We start from the raw sequence: 23,299 nt of genomic DNA on the forward strand, positions 1-23,299 counted from the left end.
TTTTAAAAAAAAATCAGATTGCCGTTTGGGCGTAAAAGCTATTACTGATAATCGGTCGGAAAATCCATTCATCGTAGATATTCATAGTAAAATTAAGCATCTTAAAATCAGAGGGGTGATTATTCAAATATGCTGGATCGCTGACATGCGGACATGCGGACATGCTGGTATTTTTTTTTATTTTTTTTTTTTTATTTTATTTAGAAAACATACAGTCATACAAAATCAGTATTAAAAACAACAATTTTTTAACATAAAAAGACCAATTAAGTTTTCATAAATTAAAAAGATATAAACATTAAATGTGACAAAAAATAAAAAATAAATAAGAATTTTAAGTGAAAAAAAGATAATTGTTGACATTTGCGTTTTCCATGGAGGTAATAAATTAAAATAAATAAAAATACCGAATGTACACTCCGAGCCATCCATGCACACACATGAACGCACATATAAAACATACACAAACATATACATTACATGCGGCACATATGCATAGCATAAACCACTCAAGATGTACATTCAGCAACTATCCCAAATAATCGACCCCATGAAGAAATTTTCTGTACAAATGCAACGTGCAGTTAAAAATGTCTACATCAATACTGAGTCCGTTATAATTTCTACAGGTGCGTCTAATGAATGAATTCGAGGTATAATTGTTTTTACAAGTTGGTACATAAAAAAGGGAATTTAATCTAGTATAGCGAAGAGGACAACGGAAACCAATATTTTGTAAAAGATACGGCGAATCAACTATGTTATTGAGAATTTTGAAAAGAAAAATTAAATCATATCTAAGGCGCCTTTTTTGTAGTGATTCTATATTAAAATTGATCAAAGATGCGCCGTAATCATTTTCAATGTTACCAAAACGATATTCCAGGCTCCTTATAAATTTCTTTTGAATGTTTTCAATTTGATTAATATATACATTATATTGAGGGGACCATACTAATGAAGCGAATTCGAGTTGACTTCGCACATAAGTATAGTAAAGAAGTTTTAATGTATTTGGTGATGAGAATGGCTTGGAGATTCGTAAGATAAACCCTAGAAGTCTGTACGCCTTATCTACTATTGTATTTATGTGATCTCTAAATAAAAGCTTATCATCCATCAGTACACCCAAATCTCTCGCTTTCATTGAACGATTGACAATTTTCCCAGATAGTTTGTAGTCAAATAGTATACTTTTTTTCTTTCGAGTAAATGACATGACAAGACATTTATCAGAATTCAATAATAGCTGATTGTCCTTGCAATAGCAACAGATTCTATCTAAGTCAGCTTGAAGAACTTCGCAATCATTTATTGAAGACACAATTTTAAATACTTTATTGTCATCAGCGTATAGCAAAAAATTTGAGTTTTGAATGCATAAACTTATATCATTGATATAAATAATAAAAAATAAGGGTCCAAGATGCGAACCTTGAGGGACACCTGATGGGATTGGTTTAAATGATGAATTAAATCCCTTGAGTGAGACCGATTGACTGCGGTTACTAATGTAGGAACATATCCAACGATACAGATTCCCTCGTATACCAATGTTCCAAAGCTTGCGAAGTAAGACCGAATGACTTATTTTATCGAAAGCCTTTGAATAATCCGTATATAAAACGTCTACCTGAAAACCTGCATCCATTGCATTCAAAACAATATCGGTAAATTCACAAAGATTTGATTCAACTGACCGTTTCTTATAGAATCCATGTTGATTGGGATTAATATGTGGTTTTATAACATCGAAGAGCTGATCGGTTACTATATTTTCAAGGATTTTACTAAAAATGGGAAGAAGAGAAATGGGTCGATAATTTACTACAAGACTCTTATTTCCTTTTTTATGCACAGGTGTAATATTTGCCTTTTTCCATATTTCAGGAAACGTGCCTTCCTTTATTGATAATTGAAAAAGATAAGTAAGAGGACGCGCAAGCTGTTTAATACATTTAGAAATAAAAAAAGGGTGTATGCCATCAAAGCCAGCACCCTTGCTGACTTTAAGTTTTTTGAGATATTTTGTTACCAATGACTCATTTATTTCTATAGCATTAAGATCAATTACACTATTTTCTTCGGCAGGAACACTACAACTAGATGCATTAGTTTCCAAAAATTCAGAATGGAAATATTCCGCAAAAGCATTACAAATATTCTGACCGCCAATTACCAAATTATCTTTGTAGGACATTTGAAGAGGCACATCACATCCAGCTCGCTTGGACTTGACAAAAGACCAGAAAAGTTTAGGTTCTCGGTTAATGTTATATTCAGCAGTTGTGATAAAATGTAGGTAACATTCCTTATTCATGCGTTTTTGTCTTTCCCTCAGCAAAGAAAAAGTATGATAATCAGACGCTTGAGAGTACTTTTTCCATTTTTTGTGAAATTTTTTTTTTTCTGAAATTAACTTAATTAGCGGTCGAGTGTACCATGGAGGATATCGGCAATTATTATTTGTGAGACGCTTGGGAACAAAATTGTTTATAACTCCATTTAGAACAACGTAAAATTGCTGGGTTGCGTCTTCCATGTTCAGATTAGACAAAGTATCGAACCAATTAATATCATCTAAATGGGCACAAACATCATCGTAGTTTGCCTTATGAAATAAACGAACAAATCTTTGATTATCGGGAAGAATTTTGAATTGTAAATTGAGAAAAATTACAAGAGTCTTATGATGGGCGTCTTCCAGTGTTAATGGGGATACACATTCGGTGACTACGCAGTCAAAGTTGGAGATAACTAGATCTAGAATACGGCCACGAGTATTGGCATGCGAATTGAACTGGTAGAAGTTATTGGTATCGTAGGAAATGAGAGAGCAAATGAACGAGCAAGAGCCGCAACTTGTAAAAGAACATCACCTTTCTTTTCAGTATTCCCCCTTAGCTTTGGCAAGCGTTGTATAAAACAAAACACGCGGCAGCGTTGGAAGGATCATTACCGCGCTTCTTCTACTGGTAAAATCACCAAAATATTTTTCCCAACGCTGGCTGATGCAGCAAACTTCCGTCGTCATCACCAAAGTACTTTCGAAACGACTCAAATCTTTACCGGACACGGAGCTATGAGAAGTTACCCATGTAGGTTTAAATTAAGGAATGATGACTATTGTCCATGCGATAATAGTCCTTCACGGAGTATCGAACATCTGTTATTTCAGTGCCCATTTTTCAGTTGACAACGCCATAATCTTGAAGCGTAATTCAAAAAAGATGGAGTATCCTTAACAGATATTCACGTTGTCGTAAAAAAATAGATTTATCACGCGCCATTGTTCTTAGACTTTGCAACAATGGGGATTGAACTCATAAAGGTAATAAACCAAAATCAGTGATCAAACAAGGACAATAAGTAAGTTCTCAAAATATAAAATCGCTATTAAGAAATGGATAGTGGAGGTGGGTTGCGCACGGATCGATGAGTGGATCAAGTCAAATATGTAAAATGTGTGCACTGTTTATGAATTTTATCAATTAGTCTATACAAATTGGTTATGTTTTTTATGAATATTTTTGTTTTTTATTTTGTTTACTTTGTTAATTTTAATTAGGTTAAATGGTTTAATTACATTCTTTTATTGTTCTTATTTTGTTAATTTTTTTAACTTTGTTAAATATATTTCATAACTTTGTTAAATATTATTATCTTAGGCATGTTTCACATTTTTGTAAAATGTTACCCTCGGCACGGGACACTCCAGTGAGGGAACATTATTCTGTATAAAAAAGAATACAAACAATGTAAAAGTATAAATAAATAATTAAGATATACATTAACGAATTTTTCCAAGTACCTTAGCCTTGTACATGACACGTAAGGCTACTAAATACAGGGGTCCAAAAATATATGAAAAAAATAATTTTAAAAATCAGCAAATTACTAATACATTCCTGTTTTGTAATTAATAGTTAGTACTCACCGAGCTTGTTGTTTACACATATGAATCCGTACATAATTACATTTAAAATGAGCGTATGTATTAAGTGAACATAAATGTACCATCGTTTTTCTTGCTTGTACCTATATTTGAGTACATGAATACTACTCATGAAAACAAAACTGAGTTGTACTATTGCAAAACCTGCTTCGGAAAAATTAAAAAATAATGTTTGAACAAATCTACGAAATATAACAACAATGGGTCACAGTAGAGCGAAAGCGACCGACCAAAGTTTCGGGATCATATATAAATATTATCACAGTTAGAGATATTGGATTGTTGTCCATTCAAATAATTAATTACTGTATTGCCATTCTCTAACATAAAAAAATTAAAACTGCACTGATTTTATAATTTTTATTTCTTTATTTGTTATTTTACGCTTTATGTATGACTTTTTTTACATTAACGATAGTGTTCCCTCACTAGGGTGCCCCGTGTCGAAGGAGACATATTTTACAGTTTTGAAACAAACCGTATTAAACATAATTAAATCTTAATCTCAAATACATATAAAAACACGTAAAACTCACAAATATAAACCCTTAACATAAAACAATAGACATGAAGAACATTTTACAGAAGGGAATATAGAAGTCTAGGCATCCACAGGGCTTCTGACCTGTCTTTGGCTGGTTTAAGTGGCCACTTTCCATTCTTCACCATTCTGCCTATATTTGAACATTTGTATTCCTTCTACTCTTCCAACGTTGACCGTTTGAAGTTACTCATCTTGAACTCAACACATTGTTGAATATAAACACTATAAATTGAAACAGGTTTGTACCAATTTGGCCTGATCAACTCTGATTTTAAAAAGTTTACAATAAAAAAAAACACTAAAATAATACATCGAGCAAAGAACTAGTAAGTATGGCAATTAAGTGAACATGTAACAGCACAAAAAGTAAACAATAAAAAACTCAACAAAGATAGCATTCCTTTGCCACATTTACCATTCTGCCTATGTTGTACATTTAACTAACTAGTGTAAGGAGATGTATCGAAATTAAAAAGTATTAGAAAATTAAGTTGCCCAGTAGGTGTAATAATTCAGTCAGATGAATCTACCTGCATCAGAAAAGTTTTCAGCTATTTCACATCACATAAGTGAACAAAAGAGTTAAGGAAATGTAGATGTCTAAACATGTTCACAGAATGGTGGATGTTACCTTCTCAAAAATGTTTTGAACGAATGAATTATTTACTTCATAACCTCCCCTTTCTGGCACGTGGTTTCAATAAATATATAACATTTAATCCCTCGAGTATGATTTAGGAAATAAATTTTACAAATGGGGATGACTGCCAATAAACGTTAAAATATATATCGCATTGACATCATCTATGGTGATATTATGACAGTGGTGTTTAACATAAATACCCATTATTAGGTTAGGGGCGTTTGGTAACCTAACACCCCTAAAAAAACTACCCTTAAGAATATGTGGTTCCAATTTCAGTGTTATTTAAAACCATAAACGTATTACATTAATAAGATCTATATATAATAATAGAATGTTATTTCTAATAGTGTTCTTAAACTATCGTTTCAATAATAAAACGCAGTAATGCCGCGAAGTTTCGGTATAAAAACTCTATACCATCGAGTTTTTACGTATTTTATCCGTATTTTTATTTAACTAATGTTAGTAAATATAAGTATATAACCACATACCGACTTTTTTAGTCTACCGGTTTCGAAACGTACTCGTCTCTTCGTCGGGACACTCACTACACCAACATGCAAATACTAAAATACACTTCCACCTTCACCATCGCCATAGTAAATATCTTCATCGATAACCTGCAATTTAAAATGATTAAAATGGCTTCTTCTAGTACTACTACCATCACGCCAGTTCTCCGTAGGGGTAGGCAGAAAGAATGGACCGCCACACACGTCTATCCTGACATATATTCCTAGCTTCTTCCACATTCATACATGCCCTTCGGTTCTGACTGCTTTTGACACGACCAGACTTAAGATTTTGGTTTATCTGATCATGCCACGTCTTACTTGATCGTTCTCGTCTCACGTTACCGTTCATTTTGTCATATATCCTTGTTTTGCCATTCTTTCGTCGTCCATTCGTTCTAGATGACCAAAGCATCTCAGAGACCCTTTCTTAATTTTATCAATAATACTTTACTCATATTTATACTCACGCCTGATTTTGTCATTCGTAACCCTATCATACATTGATTTCCCACACATTCGGCTTTCATCCTTCCTCTGCCAGTTCCACGTTTCACTTCCATACATAAGTGTTGGAATTAAAACTCCGTTGTGCACTGCCAGTTTAGTTTCAATTGACATATTTTTTTTAGCAATTACTATATTTAGTGCGCCGCTCATTTTGTTGCCCGCATTCACTCTCCTTTCAACATCTTTTTCTACTCTTCCATCTCTTGAAAACATGCTTCAATGGCTAGTTAACAATTATCTTCAATTTCGTCTATAAAGTAAAATTAGGTTTCCTGTACAAAAAATAGAACACGCATGCAATTTTTACTTCCAAACATGTTCAATTACAGGTTACCGACGAAGATACTATAAATTTTTAAATATACGGATTTTTTAACATAATATTTCAAATTTACTTTGGACTTGATTTTCCTCAGTGGGAGGCATTTGGATGGGAAACTCCTTGATAATTTTGCGTTATGAGTTTCCTGCTTACTGTGTCATATATTTATTTTTTTAAATTATTATTATTTTTCTGATTCAATATAATATTTGTGGTGATATTCTCGTATGTCTGTGTCAACTAATCACTCGTCCCAAGTCCCAACTCAACACAGAACTTGTAGTCCCATGAAGTTGGGACTTTTGTCCGAATATACAGTCGAAGATAACTCTGTTAACCATCACATTGTAATTGGAGCCCTGGTTTTCATACAAATATTCGCATTTTCATTTGAAAAAATAGATTATGCTCTATGGACAATTGACGATAAATTGATGTTAACTTCCCATCGTAATCGGGGCCCTGAGACTATTTAATATTTGAATGTGAACACATTAAAAAGACTCGGTGTATGGCAGGCAAACAACAAAAAGGGCTATCTATATGTTGAACAATATCACTTTGGACGTTGACATTTTTCACTTCTCTGAGGGAGTTTTTCGTTACAAGATTCTCTTACTTTTTTAACATATTATTCTCTGGATATTATGTATACTTATGTGTTTTTTTATATATACATAATTTTCCCTAATTATTTTAATTATTTCTATATGTATGAATTTAGATATTCTTCTTTGTAATGTACATATATATGAATAAATAAAATTGAAATTGAAATTGAAAATCACAACACCACGAGGGGAACAAATTGACATAAGAAAAATATATTCATGTTTTCCATACAAAGGATTATACATGGATTTTCAGATCCAGACCCCGAAACTTCAGAGCATTCCTCATGGTGAGCTTTAGAAAAAAAATTATGATCTCAAAATGGAGTCCAAATTTTTTTTTTAATGAATTTATAAAAAAAAAATTAAGATTATTTTTTTAAGCTTACCATGACGAATGTACCTTCAAAGCTTCGCGGTCTGGCCCTGAAAACCCGTGTATAGAACATGTCAACCTACATATTAATATTTATTTATCTCTTTAGTTTTAACGCCTATTTCATGGTGGCGTGAAATTATCCTCCCTAAAGCTACGCCCCATAGATTCTGACAGGATTTTGGGTGGAAAAATAAACGGTAAATAATATGGCAGGCTGATAACAGTGATAATCGGTTCACATTCGAAATGAGATAAATTAAGCATTTAGGGGTTAATTTGATTTTTTAATGTTTTATAAACAAATGCATTTTTTTTATATAATTTTATTAACTATCAAGCAATGTACCGTGCACCTTTGGTCTGCATGTGTCAGGATTATAACGCATACTGCCGAAATAGAAAAATCGACATATTTGCTATCTTTTCCCAACTTTTGTGAATAGGGCTCTTAGGGCCAGTTGCATGAAAAAAGTTAAGTTAAATCATTGAGTTGAGTTGTGATACAAGAAAATCGAAAGTGAAAGCATGCGTATTATTAAATAATACTACAGCTAAAAATTGTCACGCAAACATAAATGTCAATAAACACCTGGACACGCTTAATAGTAGATACTATGTTTGGATAATTTATATAGCGCCATTTTCGTGAAAATCACCTCAAAGGCGCTATACAATAAATAGATATCCCAGCACGTCTTGCAGCTACAGAGTGCATGGACGGTTGGGATTCTAGTTCCTCGTCTCCAATTATGATATAAAACAATTATGATAAATAGGAGCTAGATGACAGCACGTCTTGCAGATACAGAGTGCATGGACTGTAAGAAATCTATCCTCTATTTACATTTTTTTTATATTTTTTTTATTTTACAGTGAAGTTTAAAGTTTAAGTAATATTTTAAAAATGAAATAAAAAGCAAATTTATAAAAATAGAAGTAAGATAACTACAAGTCTTGCAGCCACTGAGCGCATGGACGGTTGAAATCCGAGACCCCACTTACTAAATTTAGATATTTGATGGTTGATAACATTTACAAAATATGATAAATTTAATATGATAGCTAACATCACGAAAAGTCTTGTAGCTTCAAAAGGCTTCTGTAGGCCTCCGTGGTGTAGTGGTCAAGACGCTTGACTCACGCACGGAAGGTTCCGGGTTCGATTCCCGGTGAGAACACAAAAATTAAAATGTGATTTTTCTCAAGCCTGGGTACTTTGTGATGTAATTCACCACTGTAATTAGGCCTCCTGGCCTGTTGTGGTGCAAAAAAAAAAATGTAAATGTAAAAAAAAACGCATTGGCAAGTGGAATTTTAACAACATATAAATAATTTTAAAAAGTTAACAATAAAAATATTTTTTTAAAAACACAATAATAATACATCGAACAAAAAACAAGTAAACATGGCAATTAAGTGAACATGTAACAGCGCAAAAAATAAACTATAGATGTAGAAATGTATGTTCTTGAAAATGTTTTGTCAAGGTTCTATATTTTTTAAAAAATTTTTTTTTTATTATATTGAAAACATATTATACATAATTATATACAATATTCCCAAGGAGTTTTTTTTTAAAAAACTCATTTAGGGACATACAGATAATAATTTTTTTAGAGACGTTTTTAAATTTTAAACTATAATATTATTTACAAAAGCAGAAAAATTAAAATTATAATCAATTCAAAATAATGTTTACATTATGCAATCTGATATTATATGCAATATTATATGAAGTAGAATATTTCATGGTATAATCCATGAACAGATCTATTTTTTGAACATATCAGTTTAGCAGCTATCTGCTTTCTAACCATTAACTTCTAATTTATATAATACACTCTGCTTAACGTAATGTGTTTAGCAACCCGCAAAGTTATGCAGACTCCAATTTGTCAAATAAATAAAGTAACCATAGTCTCTCAGTATACGTTTACAACTTGTTTTGTACAAGAAAACATATTTTTTTTTTTAAACCTTTATTTTAGCATAAATAAACAATACATTCAGTAGAAAAATAGAACACTTAAGGTTGAACTTGCCAAAAAAGAGTCTAGCTCTTGTGTTTGGCAAGTTTACAAAATAATATAAAAATAAAACATAAATGCAAAACAAAATAATAAAATAAATAAAAAATTAAACAATTTCAAATATTGAGAAAATATAACACTAAAAAAATATTAAATAAAAACACAAAATTTGTAAAAAAGGGGCACATATTAAACATACATATCTTTTTTTTAAAATACAGTTAATGTTAATTATGTCAAGAAGCTTTTCTTTAATTTATCCTTAAATTTTCCGTAATTTATTTCGAAAAGCTTCCGTCCTATGTAAGTATAATGATGTTTGGCCGTGGTAGTTTTAATTCTCGGTAGAGCGAGGCATCCTGTTCTCAACCTTCCCGTAATACGGGCCGATGGGAGGCTCTCCTTATGCACCTGGAGCATACAGCACTTTCCGTAGATATCCTCCACTCTTAAAACATTAAATTCTGTGAACAGTTCGGTAGTTGAGAACAAGGATGGTTTATAAAGTATTATTTTAATGATTTTTTTTGTATAATTTTTAAGGGTCTAAGATGAGCGTTAATAGCCCCTCCCCATCCAACTATTGCATATTGAATGGTTGACTGTACTAGAGCATAATAAACTGTCTTGAATTGATCCGTCGATAAAATACCTCTAAGCTTTAAAAATATGTGGAATAATTTTCTTAGTCTTTTGCACATTGAATCTATTTGTTCTTTCCATTGAATATTTTGGTCGATTATTATTCCCAGATATTTCATCTTAGATTTTTCGGTCAGGGTAACACATTGAGAATTTTTTTTTAAAGAAATGTAAAAAAAACATGACATTGTTTATGTGTATTTTAGAAATTCTGTATTTATTTATTTATTCGGGGAAAAAATTCTGGTGTCTGGGCTCCAAAATTCAATATGTTACCCAAACATTGCAAAACCATGATCTGGATTCAATTTAATAAATTAGTAAAAAATTGGTTACTGGGTTTAGGTCGAGAAAAAGCGGAAATTTTACTCAAAAATATTCTTACATAATAAATGGTATAAATTAATATTGTATAACTCTATAGTTAATTAACTAGTAGGTTGTAATATTATTATAATGAAATAAATAAAACAAATTTGTTTTTAACCACAAATTTTTTGTTTATTTTTTTTTTCTACTGACCGGTTTCAAAGCAAACAAGCTTCTTCGTCAAGGTTTACGTAACTAATAAATTGATTCCTAAACTACTTGATTTATTGGGTCCACGTGAAGTATTTAGTAAACACGATAAAAATAAAATAGGATTTTTTTATTTTAGTATAATGAATAACCAGAAAGTTAGTTCTTTAAATATAAACTTTATATAAGTAATATTATTGTTTATTTTGCATAAAAATGTCTGCCTTAAAACAGATTGTACATAGTTAGGCAGACTAGACATGATTCAGCGAAATCTTTTACCTTACTGTGTACGCAATAGATGAAGAAAATATTATTTTTGTTAATAACCCGTTATTATTACTATTATTATTAAAGATATAATTATGCACCGGTTGTAGTGACGTCAAGACCTTGTATAGCACTGAACCCCAGCTTAAAGAATAATGCATGTAAACATTTATCGACGAATGTCTCCAAAATGTATATATTTTTAGTATGTTGGTATCTTTTTTAATTATCTCATTTAAAAAATATCCCCTTTCCGAACCTAATGGTGCATATGGCACTGCGGGGGTACACTGACTTGATCATTTTTGCTACTCAAAAATAAGACGAATATGTTTCTTACGCTCTATGTGCCAATCTAGGGACTATTCCAGTGTAAATTCATGTTTTTAAATAAACATTTATGTGCATTTTGGTAATCGAACCCGAAACCTCTTGCGTGCATGGTAGGCAAACGCGCTGATCATTATACTACGAGGAGAAGATTTAAAAAGACCAAACAAATATCACACCGAAAAATAGGCAACCTTTGAAATGCCATATTTTTTGCGCTATTCTTAATTAAAATTAATCATACTTTTGGGAGCCATTTTTTTTTTTTTAATATTCTGAGCATTGACATATTATTACACATAGATATGTCCTGAGCCCTCAAAAATGAAACTCTCAGTCATGTCCAACGCGTATTTAGTCATGCATCAACCGCCAGCAAGTAACGTTTATTATCGAAACCTAAATGTCTGCTTGTGTCATGAAAGCGTGTAAAAACCTTTTGGATAAACATCGTAAAAGGTTTGTGTAACTTTTCATTGGTAAATATTTGTTGATGAGTGATTAACAAAGCTTAAAACAATTAGTACCTATTCTACTTATTATATCAAAATAAATTAAAAATTACAATTGCGCTGCTCATGTTACGCGCGTGCATTCCCCATCACTGTCATCAACCAACTGAAGACTGATCTGTTTTAGACAAAATCCGCCGCAGAACAGCGTCTCTGTCTTCTTTATTATGACTTCTATCTTCGTGCTCTCTCTTGTATAAGGTATCTGTATAAATGTGTCGCTGAATTAGCGGACATTCATTCTTCGCGTAGCTAGGATAAATATTTTTTGTATTGACATTTGGCATAGTTATACAAATTTACTTTCCAAATCGGGTGTGAAAATGTACATTTGAAGATTACAAAAATAAGAATTGATAATTTAAAAACATAAAAGAGATACATCAAGTCTTGTGTCCTATGTCGAATAGAGTGACATCACAGCCACACAAGAGTGAATAGCGTCAAAAGGATTTTTCTACTACTACTACTACTACCATCACGCCATTTCCCCGTACGGGTAGGCAGAGAGAATGGACCGCCACACACGTCTATCCTGGCATACACTCCTAGCCTCTTCCACATTCATACATCTTGTCATACATGCCCTTCGGTTCTGTCTGCTTTTGACATGACCAGAATTAAGATTTTGGTTTATCTGATCATGCCACGTCTTCCTTGGTCGTCCTCGTCTAACGTTGCCGTTCATTTTCACCATATATACTTGTTTTACCATTCTTTCATCGTCCATTCGTTGTACGTGACCAAACCATCTCAGAGACCCTTTCTTAATCTTATCAATTATAATTGTCTCAGATTTACACTCTCGCCTGATTTCATCATTCGTAACCCTGTCATCCATTGCTTTCCCACACATTCGTTTAAGAGATCGCATTTCAACCGAGTTCACTCGGCTTTCATCCTTCCTCTGCCAGTTCCATGTTTCACTTCCGTACATAGGTGTTGGGACTAAAACTCCGTTGTGCACTGCCAGTTTAGCTTCGATTGACATATTTTTATTAGAAATTACTGTGCTCCGTTCATTTTGTTGCCCGCATTCACTCTTCTTTCAACATCTTTTTCTACTCTTCCATCTCTTGAAAACATGCTTCCCAGATACACAAATTCTTCTACTTGGATTTATCTTTCTTAATAAAGAAAATCTATATTAAAGCTTTGCAAAAATAATGTATTCATGTTTTAATCACTCAATTCGTGGTTGAGTTAAACCAGATAAAAGTACTCGAGGTGGTTAGAAAAGAAGTTATGAATGAAAGAGTCGATACGGCTATCTCCTGACCACGTGGTTGTATTAATATGCTAGTATTTTAATCATTTTACTATGCTTAGTTTTCATGATAGGGCTATCAATTAAACCTTAGCGAAGTACACATATACCTATCACCTCACGTGTGATAAGAAAAGCGTAGATAAATTAATGTACTAGTCAGAATTAGTTATATATGGTTGGTATAGTCTCTTTAATCCGAACAATCAAAACCAAGCCTGTTCGGATTACCTAATTTTCAGATAACCGGAATCTTAAACTTTTCAACAATATTTTGAGTTTGTCCAAATTTTCGTAGACAAGGACTGGATTCAACTCCCTGGGGAGCTGTTTATATTAACATATTACAACAGAGAAAAAGAACATTTAAGAGAAGGTAATATAGAAGTCTAGGCATCTACAGGGCTTATGACCTGTCAATGACTGGTTTAAGTGGCCACTTTACACACTGTGTAACATTCACCATTCTGCCTATATTTGACCATCTATATTCCTTCAATTCTTTCATCTGTTGATGTTTGTGAAGTTAATTACCAGTAGATGCCTAGACTTCTATATTACCTTCTCTTAAATGTTCTTTATCTCTGTTGTAATATGTTAATATAAACAGCTCCCCAGGAAATTGAATCCAGTCCTTGTCTACGAAAATTTGGACAAACTCAAAATATTGTTGATAAATTACCTGGTCCATGAAGAAGTATACAAATTGAAAAAATAACATTTTCAGGCGTTGCCTAGTATGTAGGTGAAATAATTCAATTAGATGAATCTCACCTGCATAAATAAAAGTTTCAGCTCTTAAACTTCACAAACATCAACAGATGAAAGAATTGAAGGAATATAGATGGTCAAATATAGGCAGAATGGTGAATGTTACACAGTGTGTAAAGTGGCCACTTAAACCAGCCATTGACAGGTCATAAGCCCTGTAGATGCCTAGACTTCTATATTACCTTCTCTTAAATGTTCTTTATCTCTGTTGTAATATGTTAATCTTAAACTTTTGTTTGGCTGTGATGTCACACTAGTCGACATATGATACACGAGATATATTTCTTTTAATTTTTTAAATATTGAACTCGTATTTTTTGTAATCTTCAAACAAACATTTTCACTCCGGATTTGGAAAGTAAAAATTGTATAACTATGCTGGATGTTAATACAAAAAAAAAATGTCGAGATCCGTGAAGTGTGTAAGGCTGAGACATGCATTATTGACAGAATCAAGAAAGGGGTGCTGCGTTGGTTTGGACATGTAGAGCGAATGGACAGCGAAAGAACGGCTAAAAGGATCTACGATGCAAATGTTGATGGATGCAGAAAACGAGGAAGACCGAGAAAGACGTGGCACGATCAAGTCCATCAAATACTTGAAGATGGACATGTCAAAAGTAGGAATAATCGGCGTGCGTGCATGAGAAGATGTATGAATGTAGAGGAAGCGAGGTCTGTATGCCAAGATAGAGTGTTATGGCGTTCTATCCTCTCTGCCTACCCCTACGGGGAAATGGCGTGATGGTTTGTTGTTGTTGTTGTTGTTATTTATCCTTGCTACGCAAAGAATGAATGTCCGCTAATTCAGCAAAACATCTGTATGAGCACGAAAACAGAACTCATAACAAGGAAGACAGAGACGCTGTTCTGTGGCAGGTATTGGGTAAAACAGATTAATTCTTCAGTCAGTTGATGAAATTGACGGGGAATGCACGCGCGTAATATGAGCGGCGTATTTATGATTATTAATTTATTTTGCGAAAACATATCTAAATTATAGGTTTATTTGCATAAATTATGGAAACGGAATTATAAAACTGTATAACTTTATGTTTTTTTTTTTTCAAATGTCTGAACTTTAGAATATTCCGTCATTTACTAGTGGTAACACGATGTGACATCATCGCGCGTAAAGGCATTATTTACCACAGTCTTTTAAGAGCTAAAAATTTTTAAAAACTTTTTGGTTACTGTACGTACATACATGAATATTTTTTTAATTTAACATTCATATACTTATTTTATTTTATTTTATTTATTTCGAATACAAACAGATGTACAGGTTAAATGAATATTTAAAAAAAAATATATATATAAAATGTATACATGGTAGGGCCTGCCATCCAATTATATGTATTCATTAAATAATACTGTAATAAAGCGACGACGGCTTGAAGTTTAAACTATATAAATAATAAATATACTATATATTAAAATAAGATAAATATGGACAAAACAAGGAGATAGTGGAAAGGAAAAGAAGGAAATTGATAACGAGTGGTAAAGGATGATTGAAGGAAAGTGAGAGTGGAATATACACATGTTATAAGGCATAGTAGGCAAATTATACGTGTTTATTATATATTTCATAATAAAAAATCTGGATTTTTATTCTTACTAGCATCTTCTGCATAATTCTGGTATGCTTTGTCGCGCAATAGGGAAATATCGCGTACTGCAAATACCGGTAAAAATATATGAAATGGATTTAAAATAATCAATTGCATTTTCGAAATCAATATGGATATTGAGGAGAAATGTTATGATATATAACTTTCAATTGGAAAATATCAAAAAAAATGTCACTAGAAAAACGCGACATATTTGGCATTGATAGTTGTGACGTCAAGATTCATGACGACGTTCTATAAAAATTTGAATGGTTTGGAACAAAGTTGAAAATGAAAAATGAACATCGTGACGTATTAGGGGCGTAGCCAATGCAATGACCGTTTCAGCGGGAATTCAAAATTACAAAATTAAAAATATTTTTTATGCTACCAATAAGTGTTAAGTAAGATTATCGGCTCTCGGGTCGACACAAACAAACAAACAAACCATCACGCCGTTTCCCCGTAGGGGTAGGCAGAGAGGAAAGAACGCCATAACACTCTATCTTGGCATACAGACCTCGCTTCCTCTACATTCATACATCTTCTCATGCACGCACTTCGATTATTCCTACTTTTGACATCTTCAAGTATTTGATGGACTTGATCGTGCCATGTCTTTCTCGGTCTTCCTCGTTTTCTGCATCCATCAACATTTGCATCGTAGATCCTTTTAGCCGTTCTTCCGCTGTCCATTCGCTCTACATGTCCAAACCAACGCAGCACCCCTTTCTTGATTCTGTCAATAATGCATGTCTTAGCCTTACACACTTCACGGATCTCGACATTTTTTTTCGAATGAATTCAAAGTGGTATTTTTTATTAATTTTTAATGAATTATATATTAAAGTATTGGATAATATATCTATATAATATAATATATCACAAAGTTACATCGTTTGAGTTGATTTCATGGATGAGAGTTGTTGTATCAAACAGAATCACAGAAAAATATCAATTTATAGTATATATTGCTTACATTATATTATGTACCTCCTATGTAGGTACAAATATATATTTTTTTATAGCTTACCTGTAAATAAAATCCCCATTCGCCACTGATGCCTACACCTTGGGTCAGTTTTTACTATTCAGCTTATAAATAGTCAGTTTCGAGATAGAGCACTTATTGTGCATCCGATCGGCGCGGTGTTGAAAATCTAAGAAGTTAAATAATTTCAATTTGTCTATCATCAGCGAGCATTATCGAGGAGCATTATTGTGTAACAATAAGGCTTTTGCGGGCAGCTTTTGTTCTTTAATTCCCTAACCCTTCACGTGATCCTATTGTTCTAATAGCGATATATGACTTTTTTTACATTTTAAAGTAATAAAGGTTTATGAAATACTGTCAAGTTAAAAAAGTCCTAATTATTAGTAGCATAAAAAATATTTAAAATTTGTAATTTTGAATTCCCGCATAAACGGCCATTCTATTGGCCACGCCCTTAGTACGTCATGATTCATGTTTACTTGTTCCTGCCCATTCAAATTTGTTTAGAACATTATCACGAATCTTGACGTCACAACTGCCAAGGCCAAACGTGTTGCGTTTTTTCTAGCAAGTATTTTTATTAAATTTTATTTTTACATTTACGTATGAAAAAATTTCTCCACAACATCCATATTGATTTTGAAAATACAATGAATTATTTTAAGTCCATTTCATATGTTTTTGTCGGTATTCGTAGAGTGCTTCGTTTTTAGCTTTCATCATCATCATTCCCTTTCAGCACCTAATGGTGCATAGGGCACTACATTGATGCACCAGTCGCAGCGTATCTTGATCATTTTTTTTTCATGAAGGCAAGTTAACCAGTCTTACGCTTCAGGTACCGGTCCAGATACTACGAAATATTCTAGTGGGAAAACACACTTTTAAATACATATTTCATATCAACCATGCATTTATTTTTAGCTTAAATGAACAGTGTTTTTTGTTGTTAAATTATTTGATCACAAAAGATTCGCGTTTTTTTAAGAATTTGCATTTACTGCTTTTAATGCCCGTATTGCCGTCACAGCAACCTAAATATGTATGGTCAATTTGTCTGTCACCTTTAATCTTATTTTCCCAATTCTGATAGGGTATGTTAGTTCATTGTAGTTAGCGGCCTCCGTGGTGTAGTGGTCATGACGCTTGACTCACACACGAAAGGTTCCGGGTTCGATTCCCAGTGAGAACACAAAAATTAAAATGTGATTTTTCTCAAGCCTGGGTGTTCTGTGATGTAATTCACCACTGTAATTGGGCCTCCTGGCCTGTTGTGGTGCAAAAGCAAATAAATAAATTAGCTTGTTAGTAAACCGGAAGAAAAAAGTCCGAACGCATATTCGTAAATACCCGAAGAGTTGAGAAAATGTAGATATTTACACATATGCAGAATATTAAATGCTACAGAGTGTGTAAAGTGGTCACTTGAACCAGCTAATGACAGGTCATAATCCCTGTAAATGCATTGTTGTATAATTTTAAAAAATAACGATAATTATGTAATGAGCAAAATAATTAAAAACATTCGATATTCTTCCATAGTGATGATTATATTTTTATAAAATTATTTTTTAAGAAATCAGATTTTTCAAGCGATGTTATTTATTGTTTTGCTGCGCTAATGTAGAGTTAATTAGATATTAATAAATTAATACGTTAGATAACATTTTTAGCCGTATTGTTGTTAAGAAATAATAATATTATAATTATAAACGCTAAGTCATAAATTTATAATTATCAGCCCCCAGCAACACAATATTTAAGTTTAAATATTTGATCGATAGATGTCACTGAAGTGACAATAAAAAAAGGTACATTCGGAGATACATTAATATCGGATGTTTTAAATTGAACTAAAATAAGCATAAATATTTACTGTAATGAATTTCTTTTTATTGTGTTCAAAATACGGATTATACACTTTTATTTATTTTAAAATTATATCGACCAGCAATTACATAACATGTTTTAAGTATCCATTTTCGGGCAGTTTTTCCAGTAAATCTGGCGTTATTTACGAAATGGTGCGTGTTATATTATTATATATGCTGATATGCTTAAATCTATTTACTGAAAGTTAGTGGTTGGCGCTCTTAAACTTCCTTAAACACACACTTTTTTCTACAAAACGCTCAGTTAACCCTGTAGATGGCTCCTGCAATGGTTGCCGAAACGTCGGAACAAATCCAACTCACACGGTATCACCAAAAAAAGAAATATATTGAAATTCTCGTATTTTCTTCCTATATTATGGCACTATTACAATAGTTTTTATACACACTATAGATTATGTTCATCGGCGTGTCTCTATTGTTTTGCTTTCTTTATGAATTATTTTTGATAGTAACTAGGACCACCCAAAAACCAAAAAAAGCGCCTAGTTTTATTTACCATTTTTGGACGTGCGGTATAAAAATATGATAAATAATTATTAAAAACGGAAAACGTACCAACACAAAAAATTTCATTCTGACTCTGTTTTAAAAAAATAACCAAATCGTTCATGTTTTGGGGTGCAAAAAACGGAGCTGCGAATCGCCGGTTTTGAAGGTTTTAGTTTTTTTATTATATTTCCTTTTTTTATTTACATTTAAATCAAGATTAAATTGTCACTATCTAAATATTTGAGCTTTTATTCTTATTATGGATAACTTATATAGCGCCATTTTCGTAATAAAAATACCTCAAGGGCGCTTTACATAGTGATTCTATTTTTAAATAAATTTAATTGCAGCTTTTAAATTTGTAATTTAATTAAAACAATTTATTTTGCTGTCACATGCTACGGATTTATTCAAATGATTTAGAAAACAAGTGGGTTTTAAGTTTTTTCCGAAACATCACTTCACTTTCACAGCCTCGCACCTCTGCTGGGAGAGCATTCCATGCCATAGGGCCTGCGACCGCAAATGCGCGTTCACTAAATTTAGTGCGCTGTTTGCGTAGAGGTATAATAACTTTTCCTCTCGCCGTAGACGTAGCTGATCTAAGCGTGAGACGCCTGCCAGCTAGTTCATCTGGAATGCATAGTTCCCTTAGATATTCCGGAGCAGAGTTGAGCATAGTTGTTCCTTTCTTGTTCCCTTTTCCTTCTTATTACCTCTCCTCTCCTCTCTTCATAGTATTGTGTATATTTTGTTAATTTTTGTCTTAAATTTATTAAAATCATAAGATAACTTAATTAATTTTATGTACTTTATATTTATATGATATTTATTATTAGTTTCTTACATTTGATTAGCTATGCATTTATAATTAAGTAGTTTAAGATTTATTTTTAGTCTTATAGAAAAATAAGGATGAAACCAGGCTGCATGCTGTCGAAATGCGATCTCTCACACGAATAAAATTCTGAGATCCACGCATCATGTAAGTCTGAGACAAGCATAATGGACGAAAGGAGTGCTGCGTTGGTTTGGAAATGTAGAGCGAATGGACAGCGAAGAAGGCCTAAAAGGATTTACGATGCAAATGTTCATGGATGCAGCAAACCAGAATAACTGAGAAAGACATTTTAATTTATTTTATTTTATTTGGGAAATCAACAGTTCTACATACATATTTATAGTAAACAAACAGATATAGTGTATAAACTCAGAACTAATAAAAGATTTCCACATAGTATACAAAGTTAGTAGAGAAAATATATTACATATCAAATAAATACATATAATTTATGCATATAAAAATCTTATTTTCATGTACTCAATAATCAAAGAATTTTTTTATATTTATTTTAAGAACATTAAGTTACTGTTAATTGGGCGGGATTAGGACAAGAATGCTTGAAGAGAGGATAAGGAGGGAAAGGGAGATGTACATATTTATTATTATATTTTCTACCAAGTTACATAATGCATTTTTAGTATAAATTTTAAATCTGACAGAGTGATGTTTGTGTAATCTATATTTGTAAATTTTGTATTGTACACTGAAAAAGTCCTACGAAAAAAAGCATTTTTAACATACGATGTTTTACTTATTGGTACATGAAACAGGTGGTACCGTCTACAAATTCTGGCTGGCACATGTATTGTTATAAAACTAAGCAGCTCTGTACAGTCAACCATTCCTGTCATAATTTTGTAAAGCAGTAGTTGGTCCGCACACACTCTGCGGTATTGTAGAGAAATGATTCCATGGAAGGTGGAGGCAGTGAGAGTAGATACATAAGAAATACCGGTTTTGTATTTAAAGTACTTTATAAATTTGTTTTGAATATTTTCTATTCTACTTATATATATGGCATACTGGGGATTCCATATCTGAATTCCATATCAAAATAAACTAATACTTGAAAATGGACATTTCAAAAGTTGAGAAAATCATCGGGCGTGCAAAGGAAGATGTAAAGAAGTGTGAATGTAGATGGTGCGAGGTCTGTATATGCAAATAAAAAGTGATATCCGCTCTGCCTACCACCACCACAGAGAAACGACGTGATGGTTTATTTTTATTGCTGTTATTACTATAAATACATTTATTATACCTATCGTTTTTTTTCTTTTTTAGAGGATGAATACCATTACAATGGACGCTCCCCAGAAGAGGGAGCGCCTCCCACCAGACCCTGGTCTCCATCGGAGTCTCCAACCCTCACTCCGCTCTATCCGCCTCATGCACTCTCCCTGGCCTTGGACTATCATCAGACCCCACCGAACCAGTGTCCATCGCCAGAAGACAGGTAATATACCTATTGTAATTCTGTTATCCCCGGTCCCGTGGACACCTTCATCTCTGCTATACCATAGGTAGAAAATTCAGTTACGATATCCAGTAAATTGTTGAACGCATTTCGGGCATCATTAGCATAATTAAAACAAAGTGTGGTGCATTGATTAAGACGTGTAGAGCGGAATGGACAGCGAAAGAACGACTAAAAACATTTACGATGCGAATGTTGATGGATGTAAAAAAGGAGAAAACCTGAGAAAGACTTGGTATGACGACCATATATACTCGTATAGACATACTCTATGAAAAATTGAAAAACATACAACAAATACTCGCGTGCGTGCATGAGAAGATGTTTTACAGTAGAGAAAGCTAATTGTTTTAAGCAGACAAAGGCAACCACTCCTGGCTCATGCTAGAGCATAATGTAAGACATGCATGGATCTAACGGGCTAGTCCTCTTTGGACCTGGAGGTCCAGCAATAATTTATGAATTTCAACTTCAAAATAAAGCGTTCCTTTGTGATTGCTGGCGTCCGTCTAAACCCAACTGAAGAAATGTCTTAATCAGATATTTAAAAAAATGTCATTGAATGCTATTCTTGACGCTTGGTAATTGCGATGGGAATCTTAATTGAAACTAAACTAATCCATAAATGCTTAAAGTCTCCTTGAATTATCTCTAATCACTGGACAACCCAGGTCATGGTAAATTAAATGAATAATGATTTGTTTTTGTGGATATCTCAATCAATTTTCTGTTCACATCCAGTGGTCTCGTCTCTCGTCCCTTTTTCTTTCTAAATTAATACCGAAAGAATTTCTCACTACTATTCGTAGCTCTTTTATAGGTTTTGTCAGATATACCCACATATCAGGCGACTTCTTAAGACTTTTAGATTTTTTTAATATAATTTAGGCGAATTGATCGTGTCCTATCAATTGAATCTTTGTCAGTGAAGAATTGAATTTCCCATTTTCCTCAATCTAATGAAGTACATGTCATGTGATTCTGGAATACCTTCTTCAGACGCAAAGATGCCTTTTTTTCTTTGTTCTAGGCACCGCCTGTCTTATTAGACATACACAGGTTCTCTGATGCGATTTGTGTGGTGGGCAAGTTGTGCAATGCTTTCTGCTGTCGGGTAACTAGCCCTTATAATACGTTCGATGGCATTACGCGACATTATATTTACAAGAGTATTATGAGCAGTTTTTTTTTATTGTGTCGATACTTCTTAAGTATGAGGGTAATAAAACAGCATAATTGATCACTTGGTTTATTAATAAAAATATTTTAAACAAAATAATGTAAATAAAAAAAATATATACCCACATATACCTATTTTGAAAATTACTGTAAATGTTGTCGACTTTTTGGACTACCGAAAGTCCGGGAATGGAGTTTTTCATTGCATGTTTTTGGGATATTTTATTATTACTTTATTATTATTTATTATAGTTTTATATTTAATTATTATTATGGATCAAGTACTCAAAAAGTTATTATATTGTTTTTGAGGAACACATGAATCACTCCAAGCTGTTAGCTCGGTGATTTTATTATCCACAATCACACATTTCAAAATTCACCGCATTGAACACCAATCGCAGCGTATCTTGATCATTTTTGTTACATTAAGGTAAGATGATCAGTCTTACGCTTCAGATACCAGTCCAGGGACGATGAAATATTCAAGTAATGAATCGGGTTGTGGTTCTGTGGCTAGTGTCTCGGACTCACGGACCAAAGGTGCGTGGTTCGAATCCTACTCTACCGCAACTTGATTCCCATTTTTTAATAGTGAGTTATTTAAATCTCGTCGAAAATGGCTCTCAAAATTAAATATTTTGGTAAATCATAAGAACGCGAATATTTCTTTGTTCTTTTAAAAAAAAACACCATCTTAAATAAATATTTCGTGTCAACCGTGTCGGGAATCAAACCCAAGACCTCTTGCATTTGCATGATAAGCACACGCGCTGACCAATACATATACATATATGCATTGAATATTTGTCTGAGGACTTCTTCATTTCTGTTAAAATATCTGTTTTACAAGTATTGTAAAATATAAATTAATGAAAAACAGAGCTTTCGCAATATTTTTATAAAGAAATTCCAAAGTATTTCAATTTTGGGGCAATTTTCAAATAGTCGTAGAGCAGGGTTCGAGCCTCGGACTTCTGATCCGTGA

General features: G+C 32.8%; 1 protein-coding gene across 3 annotated transcripts in view; it reads left to right on the top strand.

Moving 5' to 3' along the window:
- Positions 1-23,299, top strand: part of LOC148280806 (uncharacterized) — a 171,896-nt gene that overhangs the window by 69,118 nt on the left and 79,479 nt on the right. For all 3 annotated transcript variants that reach the window (XM_088227766.1, XM_088227767.1, XM_088227768.1), the window contains exon 2: positions 20,940-21,111. In XM_088227766.1, the coding sequence (XP_088083892.1) occupies positions 20,940-21,111 (172 nt within the window). The remainder of the gene's footprint in view (positions 1-20,939; positions 21,112-23,299) is intronic.

This window comes from Micrasema longulum, unplaced genomic scaffold (genome assembly GCF_059751315.1).
Source record: "Micrasema longulum isolate JH-2025_06_02 unplaced genomic scaffold, ASM5975131v1 h1tg000534l, whole genome shotgun sequence".
NCBI classification, from domain to species: Eukaryota; Metazoa; Arthropoda; class Insecta; order Trichoptera; family Brachycentridae; genus Micrasema; species Micrasema longulum.